The sequence below is a fragment of the Canis lupus genome, chromosome 20 (genome assembly GCF_011100685.1).
Source record: "Canis lupus familiaris isolate Mischka breed German Shepherd chromosome 20, alternate assembly UU_Cfam_GSD_1.0, whole genome shotgun sequence".
Taxonomy (NCBI): domain Eukaryota; kingdom Metazoa; phylum Chordata; class Mammalia; order Carnivora; family Canidae; genus Canis; species Canis lupus.
Window position 1 is genome coordinate 33,592,641 of NC_049241.1, and position 15,772 is coordinate 33,608,412.

Genomic DNA, 15,772 nt, shown 5'->3' on the forward strand with positions numbered 1-15,772 from the left:
TCGCTGATTGCCTGGCTTCTCTGCTACCACCATACCTGCTCCTCAGACCAGTTGCAGAGTCCCATGACCAGTCAACGACCACCCCGCACCCCTGCCACACACACCACTGCTATGTCCCCAGGGGCTCAGCTGTGGTCAGGTCAGAGCTGTTTCTGCTTTGTGGCCTTGCCTTCTGGAAGAGTCTGGGGACCCAACTGAGTTCTGGTATTCCTGGAGGTCGGCTAAAGGCTCTGAGCTGAAGGAGCTGGAGTGAGAGGGAAGGGAGGGGATATTCTGGAAGACCTGCAGCAAACCTAAGAGGAAGACTTGTATCTTCAGGCCTCTGAGGAGGCCTTGCAGAGGATTAAGCCAGGGACTGACCTGGCTAACTGGGCTTGTATTTTAAATACCACGGCTCATAATAGAGATGGTTAGGGGGATGAGAGGTTGAGTTCAAGAGAAGAGGGTAGAGAGGGGCAAAGAGCCAGGCCTCATTGTACATAAGGGGTGAGAAGAGAGAAGGGTCAAGGCCACTTCTCTGGTTCCTGGACTCACAGCATGGGTGGACAAAAGTGGCCTTCCCTGAGCCTGGGACTCAGGAGGAGGACCGAATGGTAGTGAAAAGTGCTCTGGCTGTTGGATTTCAAATCCCAGCCTGGCCTTGCTGATGCCAGGACCTTGGGCAGGTCATTTCACTTGCTTTAATCTTGCGCTGTCACCTGTATGATGGGGGTTAAGATAGCCGTCTTGCAATGTGGTGGTGAATATTCATAGTGCTAACAGTAGTCGAGGGCTGGCATGTAGTGGGTGCTGGGTAAGATCTTTCTTCATCTTCCATGAAGCCACGCTCAGCCTAGCTCCTCGGTCAGAACTGCCTGCCTCGCCATTAATTTCCAGATCCTTCTCCTTGTCAGGCCTTGCTCTGGTTTTCCCACTGAATTTTGAGTCCCTCAGAATCTAAATCACAGGTGGTAGAGCCTGGACATCTGCATTTCTGAAAAGTTCCCCAGGTGAACCCAGCTGCTCCTGAATGACAAGAGCTATGTCTTATGGGTGACCCTGGGTAAATGTTACTAGAATCAACAAACACATGAATGGATGAACTATCAACAATATGGCCTGATGTCCATAGTTAAACCCAGCAGGATGGACTGATTGTGTTCCCAGAGCAACCCAGTGTTGGGCTGGCTGCCTCAGAATCACCTGAGAGTGGTCTTTAAAGTGCAGATTCCCAGGCCAAAACAGTCTTGGTGAGTGATTCAGAAGACCTAAGCTTCGGCCGAGCATGATTCTGTGCATGTGCAATTCTGTGCTTTGCTGAGTCAAGACACCTGTGGGTTTTGTGGGTCCTCCTGGCTCTGACATCCTCTGATTCTATCATGGAAACGCAAGGCCCTGTCCTCAAGCCACATGCCCTGGCACATCCTGCCCTGCTGGGTGAGGTTGATTTTCTTAGTGCCAGGTCACCAGGTGGAGTTTCTGGGTACTGGCAGCAGCTGCACTTCTCCTACTATTAGTAGGAATTAAAATGTCCTGCTGTTTTGAACTCAAGTGTCCCTCCACTGCTACCAAAACTTACACAAAGGCAAGTGTCTTTATTACAGCTGATGTCCCAACAACGTGGGAGCTCTATGCCTTCAGATTTGCTTTGGGTTGTGGTCTCCTGCTCCCTGCCAGCCCCTTGAGAGGGGAGTGATGAGAAACAGCTGTTCTCATCCCAGCAGAGAAAAGGCCTCAAATGCCAGGCTTCGCCTCCAGAAGCATCTGCCCCTTTCTGTTGTCCACTCCTCCCTGGCCACAGGGAAATGATTACCACCAAATGGAAGGGTCCCCCTCACTCCTCTCTTCCTGCTGCTTGCATATCTCCAGGTAGGTTTTGTGGAAGGTGCAGTCTTACTTGACCTGTGCAAGGCTGCTATGTGATAGAGTCCCCATTACGGTGTCAGAGGGGCCTCCCTAGTTCACTCTTGGCCTAAGCAGTGAGTGAATGTTCAGTAGCTGGCAGAGCCAGGACAGTACTGGATATGTGACTTGGCTGGCCCAGCTCTAGATTGCTCATTTCTTGCTGTCATCTCTTGTGTGTGTTGTGGGTGTGTGCCTCTCAGAGGGGAAGGGTAGGGATCTGGAATCCTAGAGGGGATCTTGCCAAGACTGTGAGGGTCAGGGAGGAGGGTGCTGGGTGGGTTGACCGTGTCTGGGCTGGCAGGGGAGGAGGACTGCTCCAAGGCTCATCTAGGGTGACTGGCACTCAAGCCACTGTCTTCTTTGTGACTGTGACTGAGGTGGCAATTTACTGCCTCCTGAGATCTCTGTGCCTGTATAATCTTGCCTTCTGGGTGGTTCCTCACCAGATATTTTATATTCTCTGGAAGGACTTTCCCCCATTTCATTCTATCTTCCTGTTTGCATAGTACTCTCGCTCCTAAAGCTTCAGGTTCTGTCCCCTGGGCTCTTAGACCTAGCAGCCCTGGGTCACTTCATTCCAGTCAGGTCTCTTCTTGTACACCCAGCCCCACAAGACCCACAGTGCTGGCTGTGACGTGGACTCTGGAGCGTACTCACCATGGGACCTCCGAGAAGTTGTTAACCTCTCCGTGAGCCCCTCTGCTTTCTTGTCTTTTGGTTTTTTTTGAAGAGGGAGGGCACACTAACCTTTGTGAAGCTCTGTGTTGGCCTCTTCATTTGCACTGTTTCCTTGAATTGCCACAGAAGCCCCATGAGATAGATACCATTACATCTCCTGTTATATAGTTGGGGAAACTGAGGCACAGGAGTCCTTTCCAGGATCTCGTAGCTGCTAAGTGGCAGAGGTCAAATTACAGTCCCAGTAGTCTTAACTTCAGAATCCAAGGCTTCAGTTGGTTGTCTGTGTTGTCAATGTGTTTAGAGTTTGCAATAGAGTTTTCTAGTAGTAAATGGAAGATCGTGTTATTGCAGAATTATGGTATCATGCAATCACATCTTTCTTGTGTTTAACTTATGTGAACTAAACTAGAAGCTCTTAGAAAAAAGAAACAAATATTTGATCCTGCTTTTCCACTGAAGTGAGTGTATGTTCTGGAGGGTTCCCCAAGCTCACATCCTGAGTGCCCCAGCTAGTGTGGGGCAGCCCTATGTATGAATCTGTCCCGACCACAGACTATCTGGAGTGCATTTGAACACGCAGCCATTGACTCTAGCTCTGGTGTGTGCTGGGCTCCTCAAGGGAGGCGGAGCCCCTCTTCCATAGGCACTTTCCTGAGGGGCTTTCCAGGGAAATTTTGGATGCTGCAGGATTTTCCCACTAACTTCAGAATTTGCGCTGCAGGGTCAGAAGGCTGCAGTTGCTCCTCCCCTTTGCAGGGTCTTTCTTAGCTGACACTTGAGGTCAGAGCACAGAGATGGAGCTAAGATTTAGCCAGAGTGTTTTATTTTATAGGAGAGTCGGGCTGTGTGTTTACTCAGGTGCCAGAGCCTATGGGATGTTGGAAGTTTGAAGGCCTGGGCCCAGGAGTCAGACAGACCCAGCAGTCCTCGCTGTTGTGTTCTGGCTGCTGGAGCTTGACCAAGCTGCTTATGCTGGAGTTTGGCTCCTGCTCTGTAAAATGTGGCTACCAGTGTGTGTCTTATGGGGATCTTTTGTGACCTAATGCGGGGGGAGAGTCAGTCCTAGATAGGTCTTGGTCATCTCCTCCCTAAATTAGAGCCGCATAGATTCCTGTGAATCTTAAATTGTCTCCAAGTGGCTAGCTACATACAATTTCATGAAACATTGTTTCCAGTTGAGCTTTTAAGAGAGCTCACCTTTTTTGCAGGTGTTTTGAAGCACTCTTTGGGCAAGTGGCATGCTCTACTTATAGGCATTTGTCCTTGCGGGTAATGAATGACGGGGTGAACCCCACTGCCGTCCTCCAGCTGAGGTAGTGAGTGTCATGTGTGTCAGTTCTGTGAAGTTCATTTTAACAAATGCCCTAGTTGGCGAAGGAACAGGTCAGAAAATCTTCCCATGCCCAAGGAATCCAGCTTTCTCCCCCAACTGGGAAAATTGCCACAGACCCCTTCCTGGGACTATTTTATATGACTGTCATCCTCATTTTGGACTTTATTTGGGGGAGGAGGGACAGTGTGTGTGTGCCCTGGTTCTCCCTTCCACTCACTAGCTCTGGGAGCCTGGGCAAGTCAGTTAAGCCCCTCTGCATGTCTGTTTCCACATCTGTGGGAAGGACATAAGAGCCCCTGCCTTACAACATTGCTGAGAGGGTGAAATGGAATCCGAGCATTTGAAGCCCTCCACGGGGTGGCTGGTACACAGGAAGGCTCCTGTCACTGTTGCCTGTGGGGAGGAGGAGGAGGACAGTGAGGGCCATGGTGAGCCCTGGGCAGCCCGTCCCCTCCTTCAGACAGGCTCTGCTTGGACAATGTCCATCTTCCATCAGGGAAGACAGGGGACCCCGACTGCTCTGACCACTGTGTCTTATCCCTTCTACCTTTGGGTGCTCTATGAATGGATAAGCATGCTCTCTGTCCATCAATAAAAATGTACCAAGTGTCCGCTAAAGACATTATTGGAGAGACTTTGAGAGAGGCAGGCAAGTGATAGAGGTTTCGCAGGAAGTGAGGTTTTTAAAACGTTTTTTGTTGTTATTGCCCTGGAACTATTTTATAGAATGAGAACTCACCCCAGCATAAGAATCATATAGGAGAGGAGATCCCTGGTTGAAATCAGAACACCCTTTGGCCTAAGGACAGTCAACCTGGACAGGAGTTGGCTACCAGTGGTATTTGCACTGAACTCTCGTTCTGGGCACTGGGATGTGACCTCGCACTGGGGAGACTGGAGACTTGTGATGAGGCCCTGAGGACACCTAATCTCCTGTCCATGCCCCCCCAAACATGCTTGCTGGGCTCACACTTGCAGCCTTGACCTAGGCAGTGAGAATGGGAACTGTTACCTGCCACCATGGCATACTCAGCTCTGCCTCTCCACGTAATTAAGCCACGTGGAGAGCTACCTGCCTAACCCTGAGGTGGCCTGACAAGAGGGCAAGTGTGGAATTCAAAATACCAGTTGGAGCAAATATGAAAATGACATCAGCCTGTTGCACCCATTTTATCGTTGGAGCATCTTGACTTTATGTCTAGGGATATGGTACCTGAGTTGTGAGGTCTCCAGGATACATCTTCCTTTAATAGAGTGACTTGAGGGCCTGGGTGGGTACTAAGGGGTTTTTGCCTCTTGGAACCTCATTTTTCTGTGATTCTGGGATGGCCAGCTCCCCATGACTATTTCTTCATCTGTGTGAGGATGGCATCTGTGATGTTGGGATTCTGCATCAGGTTCATATCATCTCTCATTAGCATGGAGAAGTGCAGTTAGCTGGCTTTGTTCATTTGTTCAACAACTATTGTACTTGTCACTGTGTTCATGGTTGAGGTGTCACGAAACCCAGTGCAGTTGGGGAGAGACGTGCACGCACGTGAGTGGGATTTGGATGAGGGAAGAGTGTGGAGGGAGCTCTAGTGGGGCATGAGGGGGCTCTAGGAAAGCCCGAGGGCACATGAGTGGTTGAGTTTACAAAGTATCTCTCAGAGGGTGGTTTTGGGGATCTCGTTTCCAAATTCTTGCCCCAGCAACTCCCTGTGACAGCCACAGAATCTAGTGTCCAGGAACAAGTAACAGTAGATAATGCCAACCACTCATGAGTGCCTCTTCTTGGCTGAACCCTCAGCATAGATTACATCACCTAACTTTAGCGCATAACCCACTGAGAAGAGGTGCTGTGGTGTCCTAGCCCTTCTCCTACTGCCCTCTATCCTCTTCTCTTGTGACCTCTGTCTCCTCCTTGCCATTAATTATGCTGTGTCCTTCACCCAGAGCAACCCTGGACTCTTGGCCTGGCAAGCTCTTAGTCCTCCTTCAAAACTCAGCCCAGGCAGTGCCTCCTCTGAGAAGCCTTCCATGCGTCCCTCAGGCTGATGTAGGCACTTGATCCCCTTGTAATTATATATTTCTCGATTACTGTGTTATCATGTGGTACTGTGATGATGTGGGGTTTTTTTTATTAAAAGAAACTTTGAGACCATTTTAGTAATTCCCAGAATACCTAAACCCTTTTTTTTGTTCTTGTAAAAATATTAGGGGTACAGATATAACTGAAGCCCACCTTAACCTCCAGTCAGTCCCATGTTCCTCCTCAAAGGATGCCATTTAAAAATAACTTCTCAATAGTCTGCATGCTCCTGGGCACAGGCCCTTTCTTCTGTATCCACATAGACACTGGAGCTGATCTGTGAGAGAATGAGGGTGAGTGGATGGTACCGATGCACCATTGTGTCCATGCTGGTCAGGGCACTGCTTGGTACCTGACTGCGGGTGGGCCTTGAAGGGAGAGAGTGCTGGGGCTTGAGCCAGCCACCACATGATATTCTGGGGACAGCAGAGCTGCTGGTGCCATTATCTCTGGTTCAGTTTACTGGCTTCAGCAGCCCTCAGGGGTGGTGGCCTTGGTACTAGCCAAGGCCTCTGGGTCACAATTCTTGGCCATCGAGGAGGTGAGGTCATCTGGGGCAGGTGGCTTGGGACCTTGTGGTCATAGACTGGGTTGTCCAATCAGCCTTCAACTCTGACGTTGGCTTTGACCCTGAGATTGGCAGACAAAAAAAAAAAAAAAATGTATTCATCTCTCTCCCTATTCTGATAAAAGCCTGGAGGACAAACTTTGGCCGATAAATGTTTATAAAGCCTCCTGAATGCCAAGCATGATGCAAAGCAAGGAATATGCAGAGCCTCTGCAAACCTCTCCAGAGGGTGTGTCCTCTTTTTGAGATCTGAGGCTAAAAAGATTTTATTTGGTGAAGAGTCTTGATTTGTTATTTGTAACTGGTGAGGGGTTTGATAACACATAAAATATTTTATATGTATTGTGATCAAGCATGTCACAGTGTTTATTAAATACTAATAATATACCTAACTCTGGCTTTGGGTGGAGGGCATTAGGGAAGCAGAGTGGGATCTGAGTCAAAAGCATGGACTCTGAAATCAGATTGGATAGGTTCAAATCCCATCCTTCCTGTGATAAGCTTTGGGACCCTCAGCAGGTCAATTAGCCATTCTGTGCCTCAGTTTCCTCCTATTCAAAAGAGGGATCATAATAGCACCCATTTCACTGGGGTCAGGGGGAGAAGAGGAAGTGAAATAATGCATGGGGAGTACTGAATGTGATGTGAAGTAGATGCTCATCAAAGGCTGTTAATATCAGTAGCAGTTCTTAATTAGCACAAGAAGTTTACATCAGTAAGAATTGAACGTTTAAGACCTGATTTCTGTTCTTGTGTTTGCAGTCTTTTGGAGGAGATTAGACTAAGGTACTTGATACTACTAACAGTATGTGACAGTAGCAAGTAAGTCCCAGTGGTGCGATTTGTATTGCAAGTCTTACAGGAGCTGGGGCGGGGGGAGTTCCTGGGAGAAGATGGGGCTCCCTGAGGACATGTCAGAGGGGTGGAAGGAGTGGAGAAGGGACAGGGGAAGGACCATGTGGTAAGTGACAGGGAAACATTCCAGGCCAGTTGGGTGGGCAGCCATTGTCAGGGTAGGCGGTGTTGAGGGGGCCAGCTCGGATCTGCTTCATCCAGAGGTGAAATGACATGTGCCTATGGAGTGGAAATGGGATGAGAGAGTCAGAGAAGCTACTGCTTCTCTTCCTCCTCCTCCTCAGTTATAAATGCACTTATTATATTTTCATGACTATTGACCTGGAATTATAGGATGCAAAGTTGGGGGGTTTCATGTGGCTATATTGTTTTACAGAAAACAAACTTGCAGCAACCTTATCTGTTGAGAGGATTACTGAGAACTTGGTTGGGGTTGGGGGAAACTTTAAATAGATACAATTACTTGTCATAAAATTCCCAAAGCTTCTTATTAAAGCATACCATACCTGCAGAAGTGGGCACAGGTCATAACTGTAGCTTGATAGATTGTCACAAACTGAACACACCCGTGTAAGCAGCACCTATATTAAGAAACAGACCCTTAGCCAGCACTCTAGAAGCTCCCTCAGGCCCTCTTCAGCTACTGCTCCCCTGCTACAACTGCCGTCCCAACTGCAAACAGCTTTGGGTAGTTGGACCTGGTTCTGGGCTTTCTGCAGATGGACTCATATGGCAGATGCTCTTGTGTTGGTATCTTGTGAAGAGCCATCCTTAATGCTGCAAGTAGCTGTAGCTCATCTGTTCTCATTGCTGTGAATTACCACCATTTATTTCATTCATACTACTGCTGATGAGCATTGGGGTCGCTTCTGGTTTAGGGCTTGAGTTAGGCCAGATAATGGCCCCTTGAAAGATGTTCGTGACCTAATCCCTGGTTACAGGTCCCATTGACCAGTAATATCCATAACTAAGTTACCATACACAGCAAAGAGACTTAGCCAATGTTAGTTAAGGATAATGACATGGAGAGATGATCCTGAATTATCTGGAAGGGACCAATTGTAACAAGGATCCTTAAAGAGGGCATTGGGAGGGTCCGGTGCAGAGAATGAGACATGAAACAGAGATGAGAGAAGGAATTTGAAGATGCTACATGGTTCTGAAATGTAAGATGGGGCCATGAGCTGAGGAATGCAGGTGGTTTCCAGAAGTTGGAAAGGGCAAGAGAATGGGTTGCTTTCTAGAGCTTCCAGAGGAATGCAGCCCTGCTGACCCATTTTAGACCCATTTCTGACCTCTTGAACTATTAGATGATAAATTTGTGTTGTCTTATGCCACTATGTTTGTGGTAATTTGTTATAATAGCAATAGGAAACTAATAGAGGGCTGTTATGCATAGTGCAACTGAGAACATTCTAGAAAATGTCTCTTGGTGCACATAAAGACGTAGGGGCAAATGCAAGTATTCCTGTAGTCCTCAAAGGTGGTTAGATCCATATGTGCTCCCACCAACAGCAGGGGTGAGAGTTGTGGTTTCTTTACGTTCTCACTAATACCCGGTGCTTCCTGAGAAGAGAGATTTTTCGGTGAAGAAGTAGCAGGGCTTGGTGTCCAAGGGACACAGTTGTGCCTTGCAGGAAGTTGGTGCTCAGCAAATGGTGTCAATGCTGAGGAGAGGAATGAGGAAGTGGTGGTGCCAGAGTTTCTAGCTGGGGGACGTGGAATTCCTCTTCCATGGAAGTGACTGGGATGGGAAATACTGACTAACTTTAGATTAAAACAGAACTTTCCAGCTTCAGAGTTAGAACACCACTTATCTTGGCAACTTTGTGATTAACCAGGGTGAGTGGTGGGTATCAGGCAGTGGCAGGAAGGCCTGTGCTGTTCAGCTGGCTGCTCAGAGTTTGAAAACTGCCCTCACGTAAGCGCTGTGACTTTAGGCTACTCACAATCTTCGGAGCTCTGGATTTGCCATTTGTAAAATGGATGTGGTCCTGCCTTCCCTGTGGGCTGTGGGTGGATAAGAAGCCTCCGAGCTGGAGGCCTGAGTTTACTGCCTGCACACAGGTGCTGAATCAGAGGTAGCTGTGGTCATTAGGGACAACGGTATTAAGCTCATAAATTCCTTTTATAGAAGTTGGCAACCCTGGGTTCAGAGTGTTCAAGGGACTGAGTGGCTTTCTTGGGGGAGGGGTCTGAGACTATCACCCACTTGGTTGGCATCCAGGGTGGGTGGGGTCAGGCTCATAGTCCACCCTTCTAGGGCATTACAGAGACACTCTCCTCACAGCCCCCATTCCTGAAACTACTTTTGAAACTATTTGTTCGTCATTTGTTCATTCATTCGTTCACTCATTCAGCCCCTACTGAGCCTTACCATGCACATTGTAATGTACAGGTTAGGGGCACAGACTCCCAGATCAAATGCTTGGTTTGAGTCTCGGTTTTACCATTTTATTGTCTGTATGGTATTTGGCCAAATCTTAACTTCCTCGTGCCCAGTTTCCTGATTTGTAAAGTAAAGCATATCTGCCTCCCAGGGTTGATGTGAGAAATGGATGAAATAATCTGTGACAGTGGCTGCCCTTGGGCACCCCCTCAGTGCTGGGGTGCAGAGTTGGGTGCCCTCAATCCTTGCCCCTTGTCACAGGCAGAAGGGTGATGGTTCATCAGTGGTTGTCTATGGAATACTTTCACCAGTACCGGGAGGGAAAACCTGAAACCCTGACCCAGGACCAGCTGGTGCTCTCTTAGAGGGTAGGCCCTGACCTCTCACAGCTGCTCGGGAAATGTGGCTTTGAGGAGAATTGGCATAGTTTGGAGATGTAAGTGTCGAACCCTCTTGCAGCAGTTACTATGCTGTGGAAGGGCTTATACATTGCGCTCATGTGGCTTCCAGGCTGAGCCGAGGTGGGCCGAGGTGTTCACAGCTGCAGAAGTGACTCTGGTGTGGGTTGTTTACTTTCTCCCGTCTCCCTTCATAGTGGGGCTGGTGGGGATGTGGTGGCTCTGAGACTCCAAGTCCATGTCTCACTACCCTTCCGTCTCTCCTCATTCCAGGATCCACATCTTCCCTCTTGCCTTTTTCTGGGCCCTGCTGTAATACACATGCCTTAGCTGATGAAGTTAGCCCTGATGGAAGCCAGAGCAGTGGTCCCAGACAAGGATCCAGATGCTAAAAATATCTCATGATGTGCTCTCTTTGCAAGTTAAATAAAAGAGCAGCATTGGAGACTGTGGCTGGGGATTCTCCCCAACACTGACTCTTTTCAATGCCTTGGGGTGCAAGAGTCCAAGGTATCTGGTCCTGCTCACCTGGATCTGAGAATTTATCCTAATGGTGCCTTTAAAAAAAAAAAGAGACTTTGTTTTTTAAGTGATCTCTATACCCAAAATGGGGCTCGAACTTACAGCCCTGAGATCAAGAGTTGAACACTCTACCAAATAAGCTAGCCAGGTACCCCCTTAATGGTGCTTTGATCCAGAAAAGGACAGACTCATGGTGGGCAGATGGAAAAGGATGGACAGGAGATTGGGCCAAGCAGATTTGATGCTCAGCAGTCAAAACAGGTGATGCATCAGCATGGAAGATCATAAGTGTCAAAATTACCCTGACCCCCCTTTTTGCATAGGAGACGCCAGGTTGAAGACCAATACATCATCTCTCAATATGGTCTTGAGAGATGCTTCCAAGCCAATGCTTCCAAGGTTGAAACTGATGTAGGTTTCTTTCTTTGGTTGACACCAAATGAAGCAGCTGGTTTGGGTTTGTTCCATACTGTCGGAAGAGGTTCTGCTTTAATGCTAAACCCACCCCGAGTGATGAGGAATACAGTACCTGAAGCTGAGGAGGGCAGCTGGGCATCCTAGCTCAGACTCACTTGGGGCAGATGCTCAGAGGGTAGAAGAGCAAGTGAGAAGAATCCTCCACCCATCAGAATGTTCTCTCTCTAGGTCTCTCTCTATCTCATCCCCATGTCTCTCCTGGTTTCTGTTGCTTTCAAGCACACAGACTCAAATCCTTAAATGTGGGTATCATGTTCGTTGGGATATCTTACCACTCTGAGTAGTCATTTTGTGAAGCAAAGCTCACAACTCATACTTGTAGATCCCAGTGTTCCTAATTCTGCCCAGTGCCCTGCTCATGACAGTCTTCACACTGAAGGCATTACATGTTCATTAACATCTTCATCCCTCTACAATGATTGGGTACTACTTAAATTACATGTGGTTTTACCAAAGCTGTGACCAAAATAGTTTGGCCTTACCTGTCTCCATAGACCTAGCATATCGTACGATCCAAATAACTAAACCCACCCTCAGAAGGGCCCCAAAGGGAATATTTAATGATAGTGCCAACTGTTATGAGAGTTAACTAGTCATAAAAATAGGATCCAATAAAACTGTGACTTAAAAAATAAAATCTCTAAGGTAGTAGTTCTTTTTTTTTTTTTGAGATTTTATTTATTTATTCATGAGAGATAGAGATAGGGAGAGGCAGAGAGACAAGCAGAGGGAGAAGCAGACTCCCTGCAAGGAGCCTGATGTGGGACTCCATCCTGGATCCTGGGATCACACCCTGAGCAGACACTCAATCACTAAGCCACCCAGGTATCCCTAAGATAGTAGTTCTAAGGTGAGAGGGTGGTCATGCTCCATGGAGTCAATCACAGGCCCAGGTGCCTTCTATCTTGTTGCTCTATTATTTCCAAATGTGTGGTCATCATCTGCACAGTCCAAGTTGAGTTCTAGCCAGTGGGAGTCAGTAGGAAGGGTGGACGAGGTGTGTATACATCTTGAGACCTAGATGGGGAAGTGGCACCTTTTTTCTCTCATTCCATTGGGAACTTAGATAGCTGGTGACACCAACCTGCAAGGATGCTGGGGAGATGTAGTCCCTGATAAAACTCAAATAACTATGGAAGAAAGGGAGAAAGGATCTTAATGGACACTGGATAGCCTTTGATGTATTCCCCTTGTATATATTTAATGCAACTCTTTGTGTGTTTATAATATAAATACATCCAGGTTATACACATTGGTTGTTTTGCTTTTTCAGAAAGAAGGCCTGGGCCAACCATGCTGTGTCTCTAGACAGTTCCACAGTAATGAATCAGTGTGTCTTCAGAGGGATGGAAGAAAACAAGGAAAGGTAAACATATCTTTAAAGATTAAAAATTTTTAAATTCTCACATGCAACAATTTTTTTTTTATCACATGCAACAATTAAATGCAATGTAGGACTTCACCTGTCTGTATATGTCAGTGGAGGCCATCAAGAATTGGAGATAGCAGAATTTCATGTATTTCCTTTTCCTATTTCCAATTTCTGATACCAAAGGAGGATACCTTTGTTAAGTATGAGGCAATTTTTCTAAGACTTAGAAGGGAAAGTTGGTATAAATAGAACTAATGTGGTCTAGAATTATATATTTGATTCTAAAAGCTATGGACACTCATTCCTAGAATCTATGGACACTTGCTCAGATGAGTTATGTCTCCATGTGTAGGTGGCCAGTCCATGAGAGGAGGCAGAGACAGCCCCTTAGCTTTTGGCAGCCACATCTTTCTCTTTCTTCCACCTCCTTTTTTTCTTCTTAAAATAAATGTATTCATTTGATTTTATTTTAATGCCCAAGGGATGCATAGTTTTCCTAGTTAAAAATAGGTGATACACCCTTCCCCAATTTCGTTCCTAGGCTCCCCACTCCACACCTGCCTTTCCCAGAAGTAACTACTGTGACCTACTTTTGTGCATTTCTTTCTAGAACTTTTTCTTTGTGCTTATATACATAGAAAACAGCCATTCTTTCTTTTTTTTTCTTTCTTTCTGTTCTCTTGCTGCATGTAATCATACTGTGCTTATTGGTCTATTTTGTAACCTTTAAAAAAATTCAGTAATATGTCTTAAAATGTTTTCAAGACAGTACATGAGCATTTTCCTTGTTTTTATCTGCCATGAAATGAATTGTGCATGCATAGTATAAGAATCCCACTGTTTATTGAGCCACGTTCCTATGGGTGGTGGGTAGGTGGGTCCCATTGTTTCCCCTTATATCACTGCTGGGAGGCACTTTCTGGTAAGTGCCTCCCACACACACGGGCAGATAGTCCTCTAGGAAGTTACTGAGGAGTAGAATTTTTGCACCATCCTGCATATACATTTAAGATCTTACTAAATATTGCCATATCATTCTCTAAAGACCACTTGTCCACAGGGCGCCACATTTCCCATTTGCCTGCCCTCTTGTTACACCTCAGTTCCTCATGCTCTTCCACTTTTGCTCATCTGTTGGGTGAAAAATGGGATCTCTCCATGGTTGTCATTTCCTTCTCCTTCTTTCTACTCTGGGGAGGTTCATCTTCTCAGATCTCTCCTCAGGACAGCAGTCCTGGTTCTATTTGGGAGTGGGTACCACTTCATTTTCCTTCCTAAAAAGCATGCTTCTCCAGGAGAGTATCACAGGATTGTATCATAGGATTACCTCTTTCTTGACTTCTGGTTTTGAAGAGCCTTCGGTTGGGTTTTCCTATTTTGGGTGGTTCCGTCCACCACCCACTGTCACCACCATCATCAGTGGCAACCATGTGATGCTATGTGTCAGGCTGTGTGTCGATCACTGGGCTGACATATCTCATTTACTTCTCACATGGCCCTATATGATAGGGGTTGTGTTATTATCCTCATTATGGCCATTAGGCAACATCAGAACAGAAATTCACTCCAAACCAACCCAAACAACAAAAACCTTACCTCACCACAGAACTCTAGCTCCTAGTGTTGCCCTCCCTTGCAGCGACAGACATACATTGAGTTCTCCTTACGAACATAGCTATGGGGCCATCACACCCACGTTTGCAGTTTTCCTGGCCACACACTCAGTTGTTATTCTGCATGTATGGCCTTCCCAGAGGAGAGGTGGGAGCTGAGAATTTGGTTTTGGGTTTTGTGCCCAGCTGGCATGTGTACATGGGTTCCTGCATATATCATCAGCCCCTCTGTTCTGGGGTACAGTTGGGGTGGCAGCTTTACCTGAGTTTGTCCAAAGTGCTTCCCCTGGAAAGGGGTTTTCCAGTGTTAGAAAACAAAATTCAACCATGTAAATTTGAAGATCAGATTGGCTTTTATTAAGCGATTTGTGAACTGGGCAAGTAGAAAGGAGCTCTGAGAAGGTGTACAGAATGGAAGGTTTTTATAGGAAGGAAAGTGGGGCAAGCAAAAGAAAAGATTGTTTCAGGCCAAGACACCTTTTTTGGGTTGGGGAAGGAATAGCAGGATTTTAATCTTGCAGATGCTAATGCTGATCAGAAAATTTCAGGTTGACTTCTAAAAAGGTCACCTTCCTGGGAAAGTTTGAAAGTGTAACAAAGTCTTGATTTGCTGTTATGAGGGAGCAGAGGACTCAAATTTGAGCTTCTCTTTTTAAGTTTATTTATTTAATTAATCTCTACCCTCAGTGTGGGCCTTGAAACTCATCACCCCAAGATCAAGAGTTACACTGCTCCTCTGCTCCTGTGATTGAGCCAGGTGCTCTTGGACTTGTTTTTTTAAAATATTTTTTTCGGTTCTTTTTTTAAACACCAGGTTGCACATATTTGTCATGGGAGTAAGTCTGCTTTATTAGGATAAGTACACCCACTGAGCTGTGGAGGGGGCTGTGTCACTCGGCTCCATAGACCCAATCAGTTACCCTACTCTAGAATTGTAAGTTTTGATCTCATTCTAAAGCAGACAGTGGTGAAATTCTGGAGATCTTCTGTGGCCTCCTCCCATGACGTTTCAGAGACATGCAAATTTAGACCCAGATGATCCTAGGCTCATTATTATAATTTCTTGCTTTTTAACCTATAGTTTTAAGCAGTCAGGCCTCGGGTGATGATGTGATTGTTTGAGTTTACATAAAGACAAGACTTGGTCTCAGATCTCAGGCTCTGGTTCTGGCTCTTTGTACACCACAACTACTTTTTGTGTCCTTATTAGAACACTGACCAGGACTTATTCCAGAAATTGAGCTTACTAGTCAATAGTGCTTGAAGGAAACGTGCCTATTGATCAATCAATTGATTATTCATTCAGTGGGCATTTACTGAATACTATCTGTGCAGCAGAGACAAAACAAAACAAAACAAAACAAAACAAACAAAACAGGTAAGATGAGTTCCTAGAGAATCCAGAGTCAGGGGTGGGGGCAGGAGGCACACACTATGAGCAGTGGTTAGGTGGAAAACTAATTTTTCATTGGTCAGTGGGAATAATAACAGTATCTCCTGCAGAGAGTTGTTGGGCATATCCTAAGTTAATCACAGTAAAGCACCTGGCATATAGTAAGCACCCAATAAAGGTGGCTGTTTTCATTTTTTGTTTATTTATTTTTATTCT

At 46.3% G+C, this 15,772-nt stretch overlaps 1 protein-coding gene across 1 annotated transcript in view; it reads left to right on the forward strand.

The window, feature by feature from the left end:
- The window catches only part of ARHGEF3 (Rho guanine nucleotide exchange factor 3), a 304,371-nt gene that overhangs the window by 23,105 nt on the left and 265,494 nt on the right, over positions 1-15,772 (forward strand). The window contains exon 2 of the mRNA XM_038566117.1: positions 12,450-12,544. Within this exon, the coding sequence (XP_038422045.1) occupies positions 12,501-12,544 (44 nt within the window). The 5' untranslated portion in view covers positions 12,450-12,500. The remainder of the gene's footprint in view (positions 1-12,449; positions 12,545-15,772) is intronic.